At 44.6% G+C, this 23,447-nt stretch overlaps 1 protein-coding gene across 1 annotated transcript in view; it reads left to right on the top strand.

Annotated features, from left to right (window-relative positions):
* The first annotated feature begins 22,014 nt into the window (after nucleotides 1-22,014).
* The window catches only part of nmur3 (neuromedin U receptor 3), a 15,624-nt gene continuing 14,191 nt past the window's right edge, over nucleotides 22,015-23,447 (top strand). Inside the window, 1 exon segment of the mRNA XM_072912905.1 lies at nucleotides 22,015-22,840. Coding sequence (XP_072769006.1) covers nucleotides 22,015-22,840 — 826 coding nt within the window.

The following is a 23,447-nucleotide window of genomic DNA, read 5'->3' as shown; positions in this document are numbered from 1 at the left end:
ATACTCAATACTTGGTTGGAGCTCCTTTTGCCTCAATTACTGCGTTAATGCGGCGTGGCATGGAGTCGATGAGTTTCTGGCACTGCTCAGGTGTTATGAGAGCCCAGGTTGCTCTGATAGTGGCCTTCAACTCTTCTGCGTTTTTGGGTCTGGCATTCTGCATCTTCCTTTTCACAATACCCCACAGATTTTCTATGGGGCTAAGGTCAGGGGAGTTGGCGGGCCAATTTAGAACAGAAATACCATGGTCCGTAAACCAGGCACGGGTAGATTTTGCGCTGTGTGCAGGCGCCAAGTCCTGTTGGAACTTGAAATCTCCATCTCCATAGAGCAGGTCAGCAGCAGGAAGCATGAAGTGCTCTAAAACTTGCTGGTAGACGGCTGCGTTGACCCTGGATCTCAGGAAACAGAGTGGACCGACACCAGCAGATGACATGGCACCCCAAACCATCACTGATGGTGGAAACTTTACACTAGACTTCAGGCAACGTGGATCCTGTGCCTCTCCTGTCTTCCTCCAGACTCTGGGACCTCGATTTCCAAAGGAAATGCAAAATTTGCTTTCGTCAGAAAACATGACTTTGGACCACTCAGCAGCAGTCCAGCTCTTTTTTTCCTTAGCCCAGGTGAGACGCTTTTCGCGCTCTTTCTTGGTCAACAGTGGTTTGACACGAGGTATGCGGCAGTTGAAACCCATGTCTTTCAAGCGTCTCTTGGTGGTGGATCTTGAAGCACTGACTCCAGCAGCTGTCCACTCCTTCTGAATCTCCCCCACATTTTTGAATGGGTTGTTTTTAACAATCTTGACCAGGGCGCGGTGATCCCTATCGCTTGTACACTTTTTCTGACCACAGTTTTTCCTTCCCTTTGCCTCTCCATTAATGTGTTTGGACACAGAGCTCTGAGAACAGCCAGCCTCTTCAGCAATAACCTTTTGTGTCTTTCCCTCCTTGTGCAATGTGTCGATGGTTGCCTTTTGGACAGCTGTCAAATCTGAAGTCTTCCCCATGTTTGTGTAGGCTTCAGAACTGGACTGAGAGACCATTTAAAGCCCTTTGCAGGTGTTTTGAGTTAATCAGCTGATTAGTTTGTGGCACCAGGTGTCTTCAAAATTTAACCCTTACACAATATTCTAATTTTGTGACACACGGAATTTTGGATTTTCATTTGTTGCCACTTCAAATCATCAAAATTAAATGAAATAAACATTTCCCATTCTTGCTTTATGTACAGCTTAAGTTGTTCAACAGTCCGTTGTCGTATTTTATACTTCATAATGGGCCACACATTTTCAATGGGAGACAGGTCTGGACTATAGGCAGGCCAGTCTAGTACCCGCACTCTTTTACTATGAAGCCACGCTGTTGTAACACGTGGCTTGGCATTATCTTGCTGAAATAAGCAGGGGTGTCCATGATAGCGTTGCTTGGATGGCAACATATGTTGCTCCAAAACCTGAATGTAACTTTCAGCGTTAATGGTGCCTTCACAGATGTGTAAGTTACCCATGCCTTGGGCACTAATACACTCCCATACCATCACATATGTTGGCTTTTCAACTTTGTGCCTATGACATGGAATGGATGCTTCTTTTCCTCTCTTTCGACGTCCACAGTTTCCAAAAACAATTTGAAATGTGGACTCATCAGACCACAGAACATTTTTCCACTTTGCATCAGTCCATCTTAGATGAGCTTGGGCCCAGCGAAGCCGGCTGCGTTTATGGGTGTTGTTGATAAATGACTTTCCCTTTGCATAGTAGAGTTTTAACTTGCATTTGCAGATGTAGCGACAAACTGTAGTTACTGACAGTGGTTTTCTAAAGTGTTCCTGATGCATTTGCTTTTTGATGCAGTACCACCAGAGGGATGGAAGGTCCGTAATATCATCGCTTACATGCAGTGATTTCTTCAGATTCTCTGAACCTTTTGATGATATTACGGACCGTAGATGGTGAAATCCCTAAATTCCTTGCAATAGCTCATTGAGAAATGTTGTTCTTAAACTGTTTGACAATGTGCTCACGCATTTGTTTACAAAGTGGTGACCCTCACCCCATCTTTGTTTGTGAATGACTGAGCATTTCATGGAAGCTGCTTTTATACCCAATCATGGCACCCACCTGTTCCCAATTAGCCCGTTCACCTGTGGAATGTTCCAAATAAGTGTTTGATGAGCATTCCTCAACTTTCTCAGTCTTTTTTGCAGGCATCACATTTCAAAAGAGCTAATATTTGCAAAAAATAACAAAGTTTTCCACTTCGAATGTTAAATATCTTGTCTTTGCAGTCTATTCAATTGAATATAGGTTGAAAATGATGAGCAAATCATTGTATTCTCTTTTTATTTACCATTTACACAACGTGACAACTTCACTGGTTTTGGGGTTTGTAGAAAAAAAACTTTGCTACACATCTTCAAATAAGTCGCTTTTGAGGTTGCAGCGTTTGGATGACGTCATGAAGGGAAAACCCGCTGCCTGATATACACGACAGAACCTCTTACACATGACAACTTCCTAAAAAAAAAAAAAAAAATAGTAGGGCTTAGCTTATCGCTATAGAACAGGGGTCACCAACCTTTTTGAAACCAAGAGCTACTTCTTGGGTACTGATTAATGCGAAGGGCTACCAGTTTGATACACACTTAAATAAATTGCCAGAATTAGCCAATTTGCTCAATTTACCTTTAACTCTATGTTATTATTAATAATTAATGATATTTATCTTTGTGGAAACACTGATCATCTTAATGATTTCTCATAATAAATATATATAGAAACAGAAAAATATGAATGTGTAACACTTTATTTTTATACTTTCTCTAAGTGCACATTTTTCAAATTGAACATTTTCAAATGATCACTTCTAAGACAGTCTTGTGAAATTATAAAAGAGGAGAAAACACGAAAAAAATGAAATTTAAATTTTGAAACATAGTTTATCTTCAATTTCGACTCTTTAAAATTCAACCGAAAAAAAGAAGAGAATCCATCCATCCATCCATCTTCTTCCGCTTATCCGAGGTCGGGTCGCGGGGGCAGCAGCTTAAGCAGGGAAGCCCGGACTTCCCTCTCCCCAGCCACTTCGTCCAGCTCCTCCCGGGGGATCCCGAGGCGTTCCCAGGCCAGCCGGGAGAGATAGTCTTCCCAGCGTGTCCTGGGTCTTCCCCGTGGCCTCCTACCGGTCGGACGTGCCCGAAACACCTTCCTAGGGAGGCGTTCGGGTGGCATCCTGACCAGATGCCCGAACCACCTCATCTGGCTCCTCTCGATGTGGAGGAGCAGCGGCTTTACTTTGAGCTCCCCCCGAATGACAGAGCTTCTCACCCTATCTCTAAGGGAGAGCCCCGCCACTCGGCGGAGGAAACTCATTTCGGCCGCTTGTACCCGTGATCTTGTCCTTTCGGTCATGACCCAAAGCTCATGACCATAGGTGAGGATGGGAACGTAGATCGACCGGTAAATCGAGAGCTTTGCCTTCCGGCTCAGCTCCTTCTTCACTACAACGGATCGATACAGTGTCCGCAATATTGAAGACGCCGCACCGATCCGCCTGTCGATCTCGCGATCCACTCTTCCCCCACTCGTGAACAAGACTCCGAGGTACTTGAACTCCTCCACTTGGGGCAAGATCTCCTCCCCAACCCGGAGATGGCACTCCACCCTTTTCCGGGCGAGAACCATGGACTCGGACTTGGAGGTGCTGATTCCCATCCCAGTCGCTTCACACTCGGCTGCGAACCAATCCAGTGAGAGCTGAAGATCTTGGCCGGAGGAAGCCATCAGGACCACATCATCTGCAAATAGCAGAGATCTAATCCTGCAGCCACCAAACCAGATCCCCTCAACGCCCTGACTGCGCCTAGAAATTCTGTCCATAAAGGTTATGAACAGAATCGGTGACAAAGGGCAGCCTTGGCGGACTCCAACCCTCACTGGAAACGTGTCCGACTTACTGCCGGCAATGCGGACCAAGCTCTGACACTGATTATACAGGGAGCAAACTGCCGTAATAAGACAGTCCGTTACCCCATACTCTCTGAGCACTCCCCACAGGACTTCCCGGGGTACACGGTCGAATGCCTTCTCCAAGTCCACAAAGCACATGTAGACTGGTTGGGCAAACTCCCATGCACCCTCAAGGACCCTGCCGAGAGTATAGAGCTGGTCCACAGTTCCACGACCAGGACGAAAACCACACTGTTCCTCCTGAATCCGAGGTTCGACTATCCGGCGTAGCCTCCTCTCCAGTACACCTGAATAGACTTTACCGGGAAGGCTGAGGAGTGTGATCCCACGATAGTTGGAACACACCCTCCGGTTCCCCTTCTTAAAGAGAGGAACCACCACCCCGGTCTGCCAATCCAGAGGTACCGCCCCCGATGTCCACGCGATGTTGCAGAGTCTTGTCAACCAAGACAGCCCCACAACATCCAGAGCCTTAAGGAACTCCGGGCAGATCTCATCCACCCCCGGGGCCTTGCCACCGAGGAGCTTTTTAACTACCTCGGCAACCTCAGCCCCAGAAATAGGAGAGCCCACCTCAGATTCCACAGGCCCTGCTTCCTCATAGGAAGACGTGCTGGTAGGATTGAGGAGGTCTTCGAAGTATTCTCTCCACCGATCCACAACATCCGCAGTCGAGGTCAGCAGAGCACCATCCCCACCATACACGGTGTTGACACTGCACTGCTTCCCCTTCCTGAGGCGGCGGATGGTGGTCCAGAATTGCTTCGAAGCCGTCCGGAAGTCGTTTTCCATGGCTTCCCCGAACTCCTCCTATGTCCGAGTTTTTGCCTCTGCGACCGCTGAAGTCGCAGACCGCTTGGCCTGTCGGTACCTGTCCGCTGCCTCAGGAGTCCTATGAGCCAAAAGAACCCGATAGGACTCCTTCTTCAGCTTGACGGCATCCCTCACCGCCGGTGTCCACCAACGGGTTCTAGGATTACCGCCACGACAAGCACCAACTACCTTGCGGCCACAGCTCCAATCAGCCGCCTCGACAATAGAGGCGCGGAACATGGTCCATTCGGACTCAATGTCCAGCACCTCCCTCGTGACATGTTCAAAGTCGTTCCGGAGGTGGGAATTGAAACTCTCTCTGACAGGAGACTCTGCCAGACGTTCCCAGCAAACCCTCACAATGCGTTTGGGCCTGCCAGGTCTGTCCGGCATCCTCCCCCACCATCGCAGCCAACTCACCACCAGGTGGTGATCGGTAGAAAGCTCCGCCCCTCTCTTCACCCGAGTGTCCAAAACATGAGGCCGCAAATCCGATGACACAACTACAAAGTCGATCATGGAACTGCGGCCTAGGGTGTCCTGGTGCCAAGTGCACATATAGACACCTTTATGTTTGAACATGGTGTTCCTTATGGACAATCTGTGTCGGGCACAAAAGTCCAATAACAAAACACCGCTCGGGTTCAGATCCGGGCAGCCATTCTTCCCAATCACGCCTCTCCAGGTTTCACTGTCGTTGCCAACATGAGCATTGAAGTCCCCCAGTAGCACGAGGGAATCACCCGGGGGAGCACTCTCAAGTACTCCCTCGAGTGAATCCAAAAAGGGTGGGTACTCTGAACTGCGGTTTGGCGCGTAAGCGCAAACCACAGTCAGGACCCGTTCCCCCACCCGAAGGCGGAGGGAAGCTACCCTCTCGTCCACCGGGTTGAACTCCAACGTACAGGCTCTGAGCCGGGGGGAAACAAGAATTGCCACCCCAGCCCGTCGCCTCTCACTGCCGGCAACGCCAGAGTGGAAGAGAGTCCAGCCCCTCTCGAGAGAACTGGTTCCAGAGCCCTTGCTGTGCGTCGAAGTGAGTCCGACTATATCTAGCCGGAACTTCTCCACTTCGCGCACTAGCTCAGGCTCCTTCCCCCCCAGCGAGGTGACGTTCCACGTCCCAAGAGCTAGCTTCTGTAGCCGAGGATCGGACCGCCAAGTGCCCTGCCTTTGGGTGCCGCCCAGCTCACATCGCACCCGACCTCTATGACCCCTGCTATGGGTGGTGAGCCCATTGGAGGGGGGACCCACGTTGCCTCTTCGGGCTGTGCCCGGCCGGGCCCCATGGGGACAGGCCCGGCCACCAGGCGCTCGCCATCGTGCCCCACCTCCGGGCCTGGCTCCAGAGGGGGGCCCCGGTGACCCGCGTCTGGGCGAGGGAAATCTGGGTCCTTGATTTTTATTATTCATGGAGGTCTTCGAAAAGAAGACAAAAACTAGCTAATTCAAATCTTTTTGAAAAAGATTAAAAAAAGAATTTATGGAACATCATTAGTAATTTTTCCTGATTAAGATTAATTTTAGAATTTTGATGACATGTTTTAAATAGGTTAACATCCAATCTGCACTTTGTTAGAATATATAACATATTGGACCAAGCTATATATCTAACAAAGACAAATCATTATTTCTTTTAGATTTTCCAGAACAAAAATTCTAAAAGAAATTCAAAAGACTTTGAAATAAGATTTAAATTTGATTCTACAGATTTTCGGGCACCGCGTTGGTGACCCCTGCTATAGAAAGTTCCACCATGACCTCCCTGCTTGGCACTCAGCATCAAGGGTTGGAATTGGGGGTTGAATCACCAAAAATGATTCCCGGACGCGGCCACCGCTGCTGCTCACTGCTCCCCTCACCTCCCAGGGGGGGATCAAGGGTGATGGGTCAAATGCAGAGAATCTTTTCGCCACACCTAGTGTGTGTGACAATCATGGGTACTCTAACCTTAACTTAAATTATGCAAAAATAACTTATCTTTTCTTTGTTGTGTATTTGGGATTGGCAAAAGTCCTGGAAATTTGAAAGCAAAATATTGAACAAGCTCACCTTCTTCCTAACTTACTCCGAACGAACCGAGAGACTTAAGTGACGTATTTTGCCTGAGCGACGTCAGGGCAGAGACCTTTTACCCCAAGAGATTCGCCCGAGTCCGCCATTGCAGTCCGACCTTGTTGTGGGGCAGGCTGGCTCGTACATGCACATGCGTCCTCCGCTGTTGCCATTTCTAATACAAAGTAGCGTAAAGTTCCAACTTCTATCTGTCAGTAGAATCGCCATGGAAGTGCTAAAAACGGCAACATGGCTGACGGGGAGAAGACACAGCCAAAGTGGACGTAAATAAGACCTCCCACGGTCAAAAAGAGGCTTGAAGGTCTGCAAAACATTATTAGGCAAAAATGTTGACCAAAGAACCACCGTTACGTGTTATGTAGACCAGTGTTTCTTAACCATAGGGCAAAAATATCTGTCTGTCAGAAGTACTTAGTTGGTTGTAATTCACTTGTCCACCACTTTTGGCAGTAACGACAATGTCAAAAAAACTGAAAATTTGGTGCTAAAGTCAGAGAGAAGTTTCTTAAGTGCAAAAATTATGACTAAAGTGGTGAAGTTGTAATGACAGTTTATTTAAGAAATGTATGTATATCATTAATTTAGTTAGAATTTATTTGAGCACTGCGTAATTGTATGTATATTTATTTATCTTCAGTTTTTATGAGTCCCTTCTTTCGCAGTCTATTCAATTAGTGTTTATTTATTATTTTAATCAGCCTGACCAAAGCCTTGATGATAATCTTTGTGATCAACACGTACCATTTGACAAGGTTTGTCCTGTTAAACTGTAAGTAGGCTAGATATAAATATTGAATATGATTAAAATCAAGATCAGGATGACTGATTCAGTGTTAATATCTGAGTGGGTCCCGGGCCCCGGGCCCCGGGCCCCTGTGTAGTGGAAACGTAATAAAATGATATGAGATGAGGCTCTGAACCTGTCATTTTGTGTATTTGTGTCTCTCCATGATGCCATTTTTGTCACACCCCTAGTATACGGTATTTGCACGACGTATTGGTGTCGAAACGGTTTTGTCGATACGAGCCTGAATTTTACCCGGTATCAGATCGTTAAAAATCCAGTGGTATCGCACGTGGCGACTATGTTTATTGATCTTTGCAGGTACCTGGGTCCAACACCCTGCCTCCATGCTGCGTTGTGATGAAGCTGCAGCCTGGTTGCCATCCATCCATCCTCCTCCTCCTCCTCCTCCGCTGGATCATCCTTCGCCTCCTCCTCCTCGTCTGGATCCTCCTCCTCCTCGTCTGAAACCTCCGGCTCTTTTCGCCTCTGCAGCCTCCAAGCACTCGTGCCTTGGGACACGTTTGTGTGCGGGAGCCGGTCCACGGAAGATGCTGTGAGGTGAGCTTTTTTTTCTTTGACACTTCTATGTGTTAATTGATAGGGACTGAGCTGAATCTATGAGTGAATATTATACTCATACTGTGAGTGATATGAATCTATGACTGAATATAATACTCATCGTGTGAGTGATATGAATCTATGACTGAAAATAATACTCATAGTGTGAGTGATATGAATCTATGAGTGAATATTATACTCATAGTGTGAGTGATATGAATCTATGACTGAATATAATACTCATAGTGTGGTCCCAGACATGGAATGACTGACAGGAGGATCTAAGGCTCCCTAAGCTCATCACTTTGGGGGAATTTCAGTCCGTTTTAAAGGCTCGAGAAACCAGTTTTATTGAGCTTTGTACTTGTTTTCAAACTGTTTTTACAGAAACATTTGATATTTTATTGACCTAACGCATGTTTACTATTTGCAGTCCTATTTGATCCTACCATAAATGCACATTAATTCCCCATAGGAAACTCTCCTGAATATTGCAGATATCCTGTTTCATATTCATATATATATATATATATATATATATATATATATATATACGAATCGCCGCATAACCTTACATTTTCCAGCGATATGATGGCATAATTAGCCTCGCAAGAAGGAGCGATTAACATTTAATGGCGTGTCTAATCGGAATGATCCCCCAAATAAATGGGACTGATTTGACTCAGTTAGTAAGGCGGAAAGAGCCATCTTCGGATGGTCGAATCTGACTTTCCGCAGTAAGGCATGTTCAGAATCAGAATCAGAATAAGTTTGATCGGCAAAGTATGTTAAATGTAAAAAATAAATACAAAAAATAAATTAATAAATTAATAAATACATTTAAAAAAAATAAAAATAAATAAATAATCATTCAAAAAAAAAAAATATATATATATTAACTATTGACTAAAAACACAAACAGGTACTTAAACAACTAGTATGTGCAAGGCTAACAAATAATAGTGCAGTGGCGAATAGAGCAAAGCAAAACAGATGATGAAGTGAGCATGAGTTAGTACGTTCACAGTGAGAGATTAGTTCCAGAGTTTTACAAACAACAGAGCACAATACGCCGCACCAACTAAATTTTAGAAGAAAAAAAATGTTTTTCCATGTATTAGCCGCACCGGACTATAATCCGCAGATATATATATACGACGTGAAATGAGTTATTTACACAGAAATATGTTGTAAATATTTAATAATCATTTGATAATACCTTGATTGTTTCCAAACGGCGTCTGTAACACGGCAGTAAAACGGCTGATCAAACAAAACAGAAGTCTTCGCCATCAATCAATCAATCAATCAATCTTTATTTATATAGCCCTAAATCACAAGTGTCTCAAAGGGCTGCACAAGCCACAACGACATCCTCGGTACAAAGCCCACATACGGGCAAGGAAAAACTCACCCCAGTGGGACGTCGATGTGAATGACTATGAGAAACCTTGGAGAGGACCGCATATGTGGGTAACCCCCCCCCTCTAGGGGAGACCGAAAGCAATGGATGTCGAGTGGGTCTGACATAATATTGTGAGAGTCCAGTCCATAGTGGATCCAACATAATAGTAAGAGTCCAGTCCATAGTGGGGCCAGCAGGACACCATCCCGAACGGAGACGGGTCAGCAGCGCAGAGATGTTCCCAGCCGATGCACAGGCGAGCGGTCCACCCCGGGTCCCGACTCTGGACAGCCAGCACTTCATCCATGGCCACCGGACCTGTGCCCCCCCCCTCAAGGAAAAGGGGAGCAGAGGAGAAAAGAAAAGAAACGGCAGATCAACTGGTCTAACAGGGGGGCTATTTAAAGGCTAGAGTATACAAATTAGTTTTAAGATGGGACTTCAATGCTTCTACTGAGGTAGCATCTCTAATTGTTACCGGGAGGGCATTCCATAGTACTGGAGCCCGAATAGAAAACGCTCTATAGCCCGCAGACTTTTTTTGGGCTCTGGGAATCACTAATAAGCCGGAGTTCTTTGAACGCAGATTTCTTGCCGGGACATATGGTACAATGCAATCGACGAGATAGGACGGAGCTAGACCGTGTAGTATTTTTTATGTAAGTAGTAAAACCTTAAAGTCACATCTTAAGTGCACAGGAAGCCAGTGCAGGTGAGCCAGTATAGGCGTAATATGATCAAACTTTCTTGTTCTTGTCAAAAGTCTAGCAGCCGCATTTTGTACCAATTGTAATTTTTTAATGCTAGACATAGGGAGACCCGAAAATAATACGTTACAGTAGTCGAGACGAGACGTAACGAACGCATGAATAATGATCTCTGCGTCGCTAGTGGATAAAATAGAACGAATTTTAGCGATATTACGGAGATGAAAGAAGGCCGTTTTAGTAACACTCTTAATGTGTGATTCAAACGAGAGAGTTGGGTCGAAGATAATACCCAGATTCTTTACTGATTCTCCTTGTGTAATTGTTTGGTTGTCAAATGTTAAGGTGGTATTATTAAATAAATGTCGGTGTTTAGCAGGACCGATAATCAGCATTTCCGTTTTCTTGGCGTTGAGTTGCAAGAAGTTAGCGGACATCCATTGTTTAATTTCATTAAGACACGCCTCCAGCTGACTACAATCCGGCGTGTTGGTCAGCTTTAGGGGCATGTAGAGTTGGGTGTCATCAGCATAACAATGAAAGCTAACACCGTATTTGCGTATGATGTCGCCTAGCGGCAGCATGTAAATACTAAAGAGTGCAGGGCCAAGAACCGAACCCTGAGGAACTCCGCACGTTACCTTAACATAGTCCGAGGTCACATTATTATGGGAGACGCATTGCATCCTGTCAGTAAGATAAGAGTTAAACCACGACAAAGCTAAGTCTGACATACCAATACGTGTTTTGATACGCTCTAATAAAATATTATGATCGACGGTATCGAAAGCAGCGCTAAGATCAAGAAGCAGCAACATAGATGACGCATCAGAATCCATCGTTAGCAGTAGATCATTAGTCATTTTTGCGAGGGCTGTCTCCGTAGAGTGATTTGCCCTGAAACCGGATTGAAAAAGTTCACAGAGATTGTTAGACACTAAGTGTTCATTTAGCTGCTGTGCGACAATTTTTTCGAGGATTTTCGAAATAAAGGGAAGGTGGGACACCGGTCGGTAGTTTACCATGAGGTCAGGATCAAGGTTAGGTCTTTTGAGCAGAGGATGAATAACCGCTTTCTTGAATGCTAGGGGAACAGTGCCAGAGGAAAGTGATAAGTTTATAATATTTAGCACTGATGGACCTAATAATACAAAAAGCTCCTTGATAAGTTTCCCAGGGAGTGGGTCAAGTAAACATGTTGTTTGTTTTATCCCACTTACACGCTGTAATAGTTCCTCTAATGTTATTTCATCAAAAAGAGAGAGACTATTTTGTATTGCAGTATCCGTCGTAGATACAGTTGTATCTGTGTTCATAGAACCCAGTTGTAGCTGGGATGCGTTGTCTTTAATCTCCTTTCTAATGAGTTCAATTTTCTTATTAAAGAAATTCATAAAGTCATCTGCCGAGTGGGTGGAGCTATTGGGAGGAGTCCCTTGTTGGGTTAGCGATGCTACTGTACTAAACAAAAATTTAGGGTCGTTTTTGTTGAGGCGGATGAGATTTGAGTAATATTTAGCTTTAGCTAAGGTAAGCATGCGTTTATACGATATTAAATTATCACTCCATGCTTGATGGAAAACCTCAAGCTTGGTCGCGCGCCATTTGCGTTCCAACTTTCTACATGATAATTTATGAGCTCTGGTTTCCTCTGTAAACCATGGGGTGCGCCTTTTAGGGGCCCTTTTCTGTTTTAGCGGTGCTATACTATCAATGGTTTTGCGCAGGGCATTGTCAAAGTTGTTAGTGAGGTTATCAATAGAGCCGATATAATTTGGGAATGGTGCCATTACCGAAGGCAGTAGGTCAGCAAGAGTCATCGTTGTGGCGGCATTAATGTTGCGGCTGCTATAGCAGTTGTTATTATTATTAGTTTGTTGACAATGAGTCAGAACTTCGAATTTTATAAGGTAATGATCGGACATTACTTTAGTATACGGGAGTACCATAACTTTGGAGGTGGTGACACCCCTGACCAGCACTAGATCTATCGTATTGCCTTTGCGATGCGTAGGTTCATTTATTATTTGTGTAAGACCACAGCTATCAATTATAGTCTGGAGCGCCACGCACTGAGGGTCCGATGGGGTATTCATATGGATATTAAAGTCCCCCATTATGATTATATTGTCTGCGTGCGTCACTAGATCAGCAACGAACTCTGAGAATTCATTAATAAAGTCCGAGTAGGGCCCTGGGGGACGGTAGATAACAGCCATATCGAGAGGCAGCGGTGCGACAGACCTCATAGTAAGCACCTCAAACGATTTGTATTTATTATTTAGGTTAGGGGTAAGGTTAAAGTTTTCATTGTATATTAGTGCGACCCCCCCACCCCTTTTAAGGGGACGGGCAATATGCGCATTCGTATAGTTAGGAGGAGATGCCTCATTTAGCGCAAAAAATTCGTCTGGTTTGAGCCAGGTTTCGCTAAGACCAATGACGTTAAGATTGTTTTCTCTAATGACCTCATTAACTAATAACGTTTTGGGAGACAATGATCTTATGTTTAAAAAGCCCATATTATAAGTATTGGGCTGTTTTGACGAGTTTTTGTTTAAATTATCCGTAGTAGAAATATTAATAATGTTGCGTTTATTATACGTAGTGCACTTTAAATAGTTTCGACCATATCTAGGAATTGATACGACGAGAATATTCAGATTGTTTGCTTGATGCTGCGATCGACTGAACGCATCATGATTTGCCACCTCAGTAGAATGCATATCTACCCCGGACACATTCACAACAGAAAACACATTATGTAAGTTGTGTGTTATTCTAAGAAAATTGCTATGCGTACAGGAATTATCCAGCCTGGTGCTGGCTAGTTCTAGCTTAACTGACTCCTCACCCGGACTAGCAGGCTCTGTAATTGCCTGTGACCGGGCTTGCTCTAGTGTAGTTAGTCAAATGTGACTTAAACAGTAGTCTATGTTCTTAGACAGGATGATGGCGCCTTCCTGGTTAGGGTGAAGGCCGTCCCTCATCAGCAAGCCTGGTTTGCCCCAGAAAGAGGGCCAATTATCAATAAACGTTAGTCCCTGTTGTCTACAGAAGCTAGCCAGCCACTTGTTAAGCGAGACTAATCTGCTATATCTCTCATCATTGCTTCTCGCAGGCAGGGGGCCAGAGACAATTACTCGATGCCTGGACATCTTTCTAGCGAGATCACAAGTCCTGGCTATGTTTCTCTTTGTAATCTCTGACTGTCTCATTCTAGTGTCATTGGAGCCAACGTGTACAACTATATTCGCATAACTAGTGGTGCGATTAGCCTGTCGTACGTGTTTACTAGGCCTGTTGCGAGTTAGCTCCCTAAGATTAGCCTCAATGTCAGGTGCTCGGGCCCCCGGGATGCACTTAATTGTGGCTGGTTTGCTAAGCTTTATGTTTCGGGTGATGGAGTCCCCTATGACTAAGGTGTGGTGCCCGGTAGACTGGGGTGTAGGACTAGCTAAAGAGCTAAATCTATTATGCGTCTCAACCGGTACACCGTAGCTTGTAGGCCGCTTAGGACTGCTACAGGCTGGGCTAGTTAGCTCGCTACAGCTAACGCTAGCAGATGTGTCCGCAACATCTAAAGTTACGAGATTACTCTGCTCTAACTGGCGGACACGGCCCTCTAGCAGAGCCAGCCTCTCCGTGAGTAAGGTGCAAGACGCGCAGGAAGCCATACTCACGGTGTTTTCTGTCACCGAGTGAAGTTCCTGCTGTCTTCCGAGAAGTCCTGGTCACGGTGTGCAGGAGTAGACTCCTTCTGACCGGCGCCTGGCGACCCCTTTCTCCGCGCTAGCTTCGTTAGCTTAGCAGCTAGCTGCTAGCTAGCTGCGGGAGGGGTGGAGAGACAGAGATCGGGTGATTTGCAAGTTAAATAGTACTACTAAATATGTTGAGAAAGTAATAAAGAAAGCTGCAGAACAATTTAAAAGCACACAAATAGAACGATACTTAGCTTTTTCTAAACAGCGAGCAGTCAGCGAGCAGTCACGCACGGTGAACCGGAACCGGAAGTGCCATGGACCCACGAGCTGCGGAAGCTAGCTCTCCAATCAGCTAAACAGGCTCAATAACTCCATGGGCATGTTTTGGTGAATTTACTGAGGATTTTTGTGAAACTGAAACAATACAAAAATAATTGTATTGTAAGTTAATAACACTAACTCAGTCACTGGTAATTGTATTAGCATATTAGCTAGTGCTAACGACGCTATCTTGATTACATTCAAATGTATTTTCTTTGGTTAATTCATGCAAGTATATGTTAACTTTATTTTTGTTACAAAACCCGTGTAAATTGGAGGGGAACATATTTTTTGTTCCGGCTTGGTCACATTGTTGGGGGGGACGATTAATATGTGACGGAATAAGGGAAGCAGCATGAGACAGCAAGCATTTGATGGAAGAGGTTAATAGAAGTGAAGTGAAGTGAATTATATTTATATAGCGCTTTTCTTTAGTGACTCAAAGCGCTTTACATAGTGAAACCCAATATCTAAGTTACATATAAACCAATGTGGGTGGCGCTGGGAGCAGGTGGGTAAAGTGTCTTGCCCAAGGACACAACAGCAGTGACTAGGATGGCGGAAGCGGGGATCGAACCTGCAACCCTCAAGTTGCTGGCACGGTCGCTCTACCAACCGAGCTATACCGCCCCAAATAGAGACTATCCATCCATCCATCTTCTTCCGCTTATCCGAGGTCGGGTCGCGGGGGCAGCAGCCTAAGCAGGGAAGCCCAGACTTCCCTCTCCGCAGCCACTTCGTCCAGCTCCTCCCGGGGGATCCCGAGGCGTTCCCAGGCCAGCCGGGAGACATAGTCTACCCAACGTGTCCTGGGTCTTCCCCGTGACCTCCTACCAGTCGGACGTGCCCGAAACACCTTCCTAGGGAGGCGTTCGGGTGGCATCATGACCAGATGCCGGAACCACTTTATCTGGCTCCTCTTGATGTGGAGGAGCAGCGGCTTTACTTTGAGCTCCTCCCGGATGACAGAGCTTCTCAACCTATCTCTAAGGGAGAGCCCCGCCACCCGGCGGAGGAAACTCATTTCGGCCGCTTGTACCCGTGATCTTGTCCTTTTGTTCATAACCCAAAGCTCATGACCATAGGTGAGGATGGGAACGTAGATAGACCGGTAAATTGAGAGATTTGTCTTCCGGCTCAGCTCCTTCTTCACCACAACGGATCGATACAGCGTCCGCATTACTGAAGACGCCGCACCGATCTGCCTGTCGATCTCACGATCCACTCTTCCCTCACTCGTGAACAAGACTCAGAGGTACTTGAACTCCTCCACTTGGGGCAAGATCTCCTCCCCAACCCGGAGATGGCACGCCACCCTTTGCCGGGAGAGAACCATGGACTTGGACTTGGAGGTGCTGATTCCCATCCCAGTCGCTTCACACTCGGCTGCGAACCGATCCAGTGAGAGCTGAAGATCTTGGCCAGATGAAGCCATCAGGACCACATCATCTGCAAATAGCAGAGACCTACCCCTGCAGCCACCAAACCAGATCCCCTCAATGCCCTGACTGCGCCTAGAAATTCTGTCCATAAAGGTTATGAACAGAATCGGTGACAAAAGGGCAGCCTTGGCGGAGTCCAACCCTCACTGGAAACGGGTCCGACTTACTGCCGGCAATGCGGACCAAGCTCTGACACTGATTATACAGGGAGCGGACCGCCACAATAAGACAGTCCGTTACCCCATACTCTCTGAGCACTCCCCACAAATAGAGTCTGGGCTTCAAAATAAACTTTATTCCCTCGGAGTTTGTGAGGCCAATGAGGTATGATTCTTTCTGATAATGTATGTGAAATCAATGTGTTTTCTTTTATTTGATGTCAGACTAATTGTAAGTTCTGTTTTTTCTTATTTATTAGTTCTGACGGCATTATTCTGGCATCGTTTTGGCATCATTTTGGCATCGTTGTTAACGAGAAGAAGGCGTGGCTGAAATAAATGTCTGTGTGAGAAAAACGAACAACTTGAGCCTTGATTAAGACCTTGGAGGGAGCAACAATGATGCTGAACAATCAGAGTATTAATAGTAACTAGATGAAGTACATGTCAAACTACTTCCTTAACCACATCGCCATAACCACAACACCAGGGGGAACTCCACTAACCACGTTAAACCCAGATTCCGATCTAACAAAGGTCTTAACTCATTCTCTTTCTATGCCACATCAATGTGGAATGTGCTCCCAACAGGTATAAAAGAAAGGGCATCTCTATCCTCCTTCAAAACCGCAATAAAAGTACACCTCCAGGCAACTTCAACCCTAAACTAACACCCTCCTCGGATTGTTGTTAATAATCAAATGTAAACAATCAAATGCAGATATTTTTCTTATGCCTTCTGATCTCTCTCTCTCTCTCTCTCTCTCTCTCTCTCTCTCTCTCTCTCTCTCTCTCTCTCTCTCTCTCTCTCTCTCTCTATGTCCACTACTTGCTGTACATATCCTACCAAGTCAGACCTACACTGTTTCAATATCCATTTCTCTGTTCTCAATTGTGGATGACTGATAATAACAACCAAACCTAACCACCCACCCCCCTCCACACCCGGAATTGTAAATAATGTAAATAATTAAATGTATACACCCTGATGATTATCTTGTGTGATGACTGTATTATGATGATAGTATATATCTGTATCATGAGATATAAAAGGGCCCCAACTTAAACAAGTTGAAAAACTTATTGGGTGTTACCATTTAGTGGTCAATTGTACGTAATATGTACTTCACTGTGCAACCTACTAATAAAAGTCTCAATCAATCAATCAATGAGGCAATTCCTGATGGAATTGCGTGTGGATACTCAAATGCTGACGTTGAACTGAAATCCTGGATTTAAAAAAAATAATTGTTGAAGTAGAGCACACAAATCCTAAACAGGCTGAATATTTTGAAGTTGGAATGATTTGAATCAGATGAAAAATATAGGAGTTGTGGAACTTTGAAGAATGTCCCTGTAACACGTCTTGTGCGAGGGTTCACAGTGCTCGGGAATAAGCAGGCTTGTTTTGCTGAATAGTCATTTATTGTTATTTTTTTAGTCTCTCAGTCTCTCCTCCTGACATTTCCAGCTGCCGCCCTTTTACATGGTGTGAGAGGATTATTTAATTGTGCCCAGCTGGGCGATCCATGCACCTGGTAATATTTGCGGCGTCGATCTCTGTCTACTTCTTCTTTGTCTACTTCTTCTTTGTCTTCTACTTCTTTTTCTTCTACATATTTTTCTTCTACTTCTTGTTCTTCTTCTTGTTAGGGTTCTCTGTCCCAAAGGGACAGAGGACCCTATTGTAATTGTAAGGTTTTATTATTATTATTCCGCCGCCTCTTTGAGCTGTAATTTGGCCCCCTTAACATGCTTCAAAACTCACCATATTTGACGCACACATCAGGACTGGCAAAAATTGCCATGTAATCAAAAAAATCAAACCCCAAAACTCAAAATTGCGCTCTAGCGCCCCCTAGGAAAAAACACAGACAAAACTGCTTCTGGTAGGAATGTCGTAGAGACATGAAACAAAAACCTCTATGTAGGTCTGCCTTAGACCTAGATTTCATACATTGACATCTTTTAGCAAAAATCAACAGGAAGTTAGCAATTCCCCCTTCAAAACAAAAATTTAGTAGAAACTGTCACTTTTGCCTCTTTGAGCTGTAATTTGACCCCCTTAACATGCTTCAAAACTCACCAAACTGGACACACACATCAGGACTGGCAAAAATTGCCATCTAGTAAAAAAAACCAACCCCAAAACTCAAAATTGTGCTCTCGCGCTCCCTAGAAAGAAAACACAGATACAGCTGCTCCTAGGAAGACAACTCAGACAAAACTGCCTGTAACTTCCAGTAGGAATGTCTCAGAGACATGAAACAAAAACCTCTGTGTAGGTCTCACTTAGAGACTTTCATAGATTGACAACCGCCAGCAAAAATCAACAGGAAGTTTGCAATTCCCCCTTCAAAACAAAAGTTTTGTAAAAACCGGTCACCTTTTTTCAAACATTATCTCCTCTGAGCGCGTTTGTCGTGTCGGCTTCAAACTAGCACAGGAGAGAGATTGAACCCTTCTGATTAAAAGTTGACCAAAGACGTTATGATTACTGATCTGGTTTGGATTTTATGTGCCGTCAAAGTCGGTCCCGTCCATCGCTGCTTGCAGCTTTAATTCTTCTTGTTCTTGTTCTTGTTCTTGTTCTTGTTCTTCTTCTGTGGGGGGCCACTCGTTGGACTGGATGAAAAGCGGACGTGCCGATTTTCGGGAGGGGCACTGAAATTTGGGAGTCTCCCGGGAGGGTTGGCAAGTATGAGAATTAGTGGTGAATGCGGTTTTACCGCGGCACAGCCGCTGTATATAATCGGCGGGCCAGCTCTAGTGTTAATTTGATATCGCCTCAAGGGCCAAGTGAAATTACACGGCGGGCCAAATTTGGCCCGCGGGCCAGAGTTTGACACCCACGCCACAGGGGATCGTCCTCCCCCGCCTCCGATGGGCCCCACATTGGGCGCCAATGTAACACGTCTTGTGCGAGGGTTCACAGTGCTCGGGAATAAGCAGGCTTGTTTTGCTGAATAGTCACTTCTTTTTATTTTTTTTAGTCTCTCAGTCTCTCCTCCTGACATTTCCGGGTGCCGCCCTTTTACATGGTGTGAGAGGATTATTTAATTGTGCCCAGCTGGTAATATTTGCGGCGTTGTTCTTGGCGCGCCCCGCCTCGCTGCTCGCTCGCCGTCCCCGCCTCCTCGCCGCCATCTTGGAGCGGGCTCCGGTGTGCCCTGCCTCGCTGTCGGACTACCGGCCCCGCCTCTCCACAGTCCCATTGATTTCAATGGGAATTTCCAAAAAATTTGGGAATTTTGGGAAAAGCGGGAATTTTTTTGAAAATGAAAACTTGAATCGTCTGAATGAGTTGAAATGGTTGGTGTTGAAATGTTTCCAATTGGTTGAGATATGTTGAAGTCGTAACATTTTTAATTGAGAAATAGTATTAAGGAATTCCTGGAATTTGGGGAAAACCGGTAATTTTTCCAGTTCGAAAAACAACTTAGTTTTTTGTCCTGATTAAGAGAAATATTTGAACGGTAGAATGGTTGAAATGGAAAATGTGGAAAGAGTAGTCGCCAGAAAATAGGGTCAAAAAAGGGTTTGAAAAACGGGAATTCTGGCAATTCCTGGAATTTTTTTGAACTTGTTTGAATAGTGAATGTCTAGGATGAGTGGAATATGTTGAAGGTGGAATGGTTTTAATCGGTTGAAAAATGTGGAAATGGTGGAAGTTTGAAAAATGGCCACTTCATTTTGAATGGGAAAAATGTCCCGGAAAATCTGGAATTCTGTGAAATCTGGAACATTTTTGAAATTTGTCAAGGGAAAGCCCTTGATTCCCGAATAGGCTAAACAGTTTGAACCGGGTGAAAAATTTGGAAGGTAGAGCGCGCCAAAATCTGGAGAAGAAGAAGAAGAAGCTGAAGAAGTTTAATAAATAGATTAATTTTTGGTGTAGAAAACTGCGTTTGAATGCCCTATGAGCGCAAGCTGAACCGCCCATACGCATGAGTGGAACTGAAATGTTTGCATGTCCAGGTGGAACGGTTCGAATCGGTTGAGAAATGTGGGATATGGAGAGCTTTGTACAAAATTGCCCATCCATTGTCAATGGGGGAATTCCTGGTAATTCAGGGTAATCAGAGAATTTTGTGAAAGGGAAACCATGAGTTGCGTTCGATATATTAGAAGAGTAGTCTGGGTAAATGGTTGAAAGCTCCGAATCGGGTAAAAAAATTATCTGAATTTTGGACATTGTAGAATGATGAATACGTCCATTCATTTGAATGGGAATTTCTTGGAAATTTGGGAATTTCGGGAAAACTGAGAATTTTTTGAAAAAAAAAAAAAGATATCTGCACAATTGTCCTTGATGATTTAAATGGGTTGGTGTTCAAATTTTTGGAATCAGTTAAAAAATGTTGACGAAGTTACCGTTTGAATTGAGAAGTGGTATTTTTTAAATTCCTGGAATTTTGAGAAAAAACTGAATATTTTTAAATACTAATACTTGCACAATTGTCCTTGATGATATGAATGGGTTGGTGTTGGAATTTTTCGATTCGGTTGGAAAATGTTGACGTAGTTAGAGTTTGAATTGAGGAGTGGTATTTTGGAATTCCTGAAATTTCGGGAAAACCGGGAATTTGTAAGAAAAAAAATAGTAGCATTTGTTGTCCCAACTAAGAATAATGTTTCGATGGTGGAATGGTTGGAATTGGCTGAAAGATGTAGACTGTTGGGTCAAGATGTGAAAAAAGGGTTTTGGTAAACCGGGAATTCAGGAAATTTACTGGAATGTTTTTGAACTTGAAAAATGGTAGTTTGATTGTCTAAGGTTGAAAGTGGAACGGTTCGAATCGGTCGGGAAATGTGGGATATGGGGAGTTTTGTATATTGCCCATTCATTGTCAATGGTGCGGGATTCCTGGTAATTCAGGGTAATCAGGGAATTTTGCGAAAGGAAAATCATGTATTGCGTTCAATATATCGGAAGAGAAGTCTGGGTAAATGGTTGAATGCTCCTAAATCGCAGTTGCGCAACATTTTTGACATGGTAGAACTATGAATACATCCATTCATTTGAATGGGAATTTTCTGGAAATTTGGGAATTTCTGAAAAACCTGAATGTCAGCCTGCAGACAAATCACCCATCATCACACAATGAATTGTGTGATGATGGGTGATTTGTGGGATGGTGGATGATTTGTGTGATGATGGATGATTTGTGTAATGATGGATGAATTATGTGATGATGGATGATTTGTGTGATGATGGATGATTTGTGTAATGGTGGATTATTTGTGTGATGATGGATGATTTGTGTAAAGATGGATGATTTGTGTGATGATGGATGATTTGTGTGATGATGGTTGATTTGTGTGATGATGAATGATTGGTGTGATGGTGGATGATTTGTCTGATAATGGATGATTTGTCTGATAATGGATGATTTGTGTGATGATGGATTATTTGTGTGATGACGAATGATTTGTGTGATGATGGATAATTTGTGTGATGATGGATGATTTGTGTGATGGTTGATGATTTGTGTGATGAAGGATGATTTGTGTGATGATGGATGATTTGTGTGAGGGTAGATGATTTGTGTGATGATGGATGATTTGTGTGATGATGGTTGATTTGTGTGATGATGGATAATTTGTGTGATTACGGATGATTTGTGTGATGATGAATGATTTGTGTGATGACAGATGATTTGTGTGATGATGGGTTATTTGTGTGATGATGGCTGATTTGCATAAAGATGGATGATTTGTGGGATGATGGATGATTTGTGTGATGGTGGATCATTTGTGTGATGATGGATGATTTGTGTGATGACGGATGATTTGTGTGATGATGGATGATTTGTGTGATGGTGGATGATTTGTGTGATGACGGATGATTTGTGTGTTGGCGGACAATTTGTGTGATGATGGATAATTTGTGTGATGGTGGATGATTTGTGTGATGGCAGATGATTTGTGTGATGGTGGATGATTTGTGTGATGGTGGATGATTTGTGTGATGATGGGTTGTTTGTGTGATGGTGGATGATTTGTGTGATGATGGATAGTTTGTGTGATGATGGATGATTTGTGTGTGCACAGGAGCTTCACTGATGGCAACATGGAGTTCTCCTGCCAAGGCTGCTCATCAAACACGCTGGACAACACCAGCGTTTCCACCGGCAACACTTCCGATCTGGCCGCGCCCATCAATCTGTCCTACATCCTGGGACCCAAACGCTCGCCCTTCTTCCTGCCCGTCGCCAGCGTCTACCTCCTCATCTTGCTGGTGGGCCTGGGCGGCAATCTGCTCACCTGCGCGGTGGTGGCCAAAAACAAGAAGATGCGCAACCCCACCAACCTCTACCTGGTCAGCCTGGCCGTGTCCGACCTGCTCATGCTGGTCTTTGGGATGCCCCTGGAGATCTACGACCTGTGGCAGAACTACCCCTTCCCCTTCGGCGAGGGCGGCTGCTACTTCAAGACTTTCCTCTTCGAGACGGTCTGCTTCGCCTCCATCCTCAACGTGACGGCTCTGAGCGTGGAGCGCTACATAGCCGTGGTTCACCCGCTCAAGACCCGCTACATCACCACCAAGCGCCACACCAAGCGGGTCATCGGCGCGGTGTGGGCCGCCTCCATGGTGTGCGCCATACCCAACACCTCGCTGCACGGCATCTTCTACTTGCCGGAACGGCTCCAGGAGTCGGCCATGTGCATGGTGATCAAGCCCCTGTGGATCTACAACATGCTGATGCAGATCACCACCGTCTGCTTCTTCTTCGTGCCCATGATGGTGATCAGCGTGCTCTACCTGGTCATGGGCCTCCACCTGGGCAGGGACAGGCAGCGGCGGGGCGGCAACTTAGAGAGGAAGTGGAGCGGCGAGTGCCGTATCAAGATCAACGAGGACAGCGGTCGCAGGATGCAAATTGTCAAGATGCTCTGTGAGTTGGAAATCTGACATCACCCGTGTTGTCGTCAACATTTCACTGAGTAACATCTCCACTCGTGTGCTTGAGTACTCCAGGATGGGTGTGGTAGCATTCATCCTCCACTTGGTGTCGCCACATTCAAGCTAAACACACTCTGCATTTTGAGCGCTGAACCCCAAATGGCCATAAAAGTTTGAATGTATCAAAACATCCAGATGTCCAGTGGGATGCGTCGTGGTTGTCCCCCTTTCCACTGGACTTCACCGCTTCAAAATGTCTACACTTTTTTTTCCGATGTCGGTCCGTGTGTGTCACGGCCACGCTTTTTTTTTGTTTGGAATAGAAAAAAAAAAAAGTGCATCCTTTTTTCCCGTTTTTGGGGGGTTGGATAACAAACAACAAAAAAAAGGAAAAACGATCGTCATCCATTGTCCGTTATCCGAATTTAATTATGAGTATGTGAATTGAAACATTGAGTGGAAAATAATTTTCCCAATTTTTACATACATATATATATATATATATATATATATATATATATATATATATATATATATATATATATGTATATATATATATATATATATATATATATATATATATATATATATATATATAT

Source organism: Nerophis lumbriciformis, linkage group LG03, assembly GCF_033978685.3.
Source record: "Nerophis lumbriciformis linkage group LG03, RoL_Nlum_v2.1, whole genome shotgun sequence".
NCBI lineage: Eukaryota > Metazoa > Chordata > Actinopteri > Syngnathiformes > Syngnathidae > Nerophis > Nerophis lumbriciformis.
Note: the sequence above shows the minus strand (reverse complement) of the source record. Positions and strands in the feature narration are given on the sequence as shown.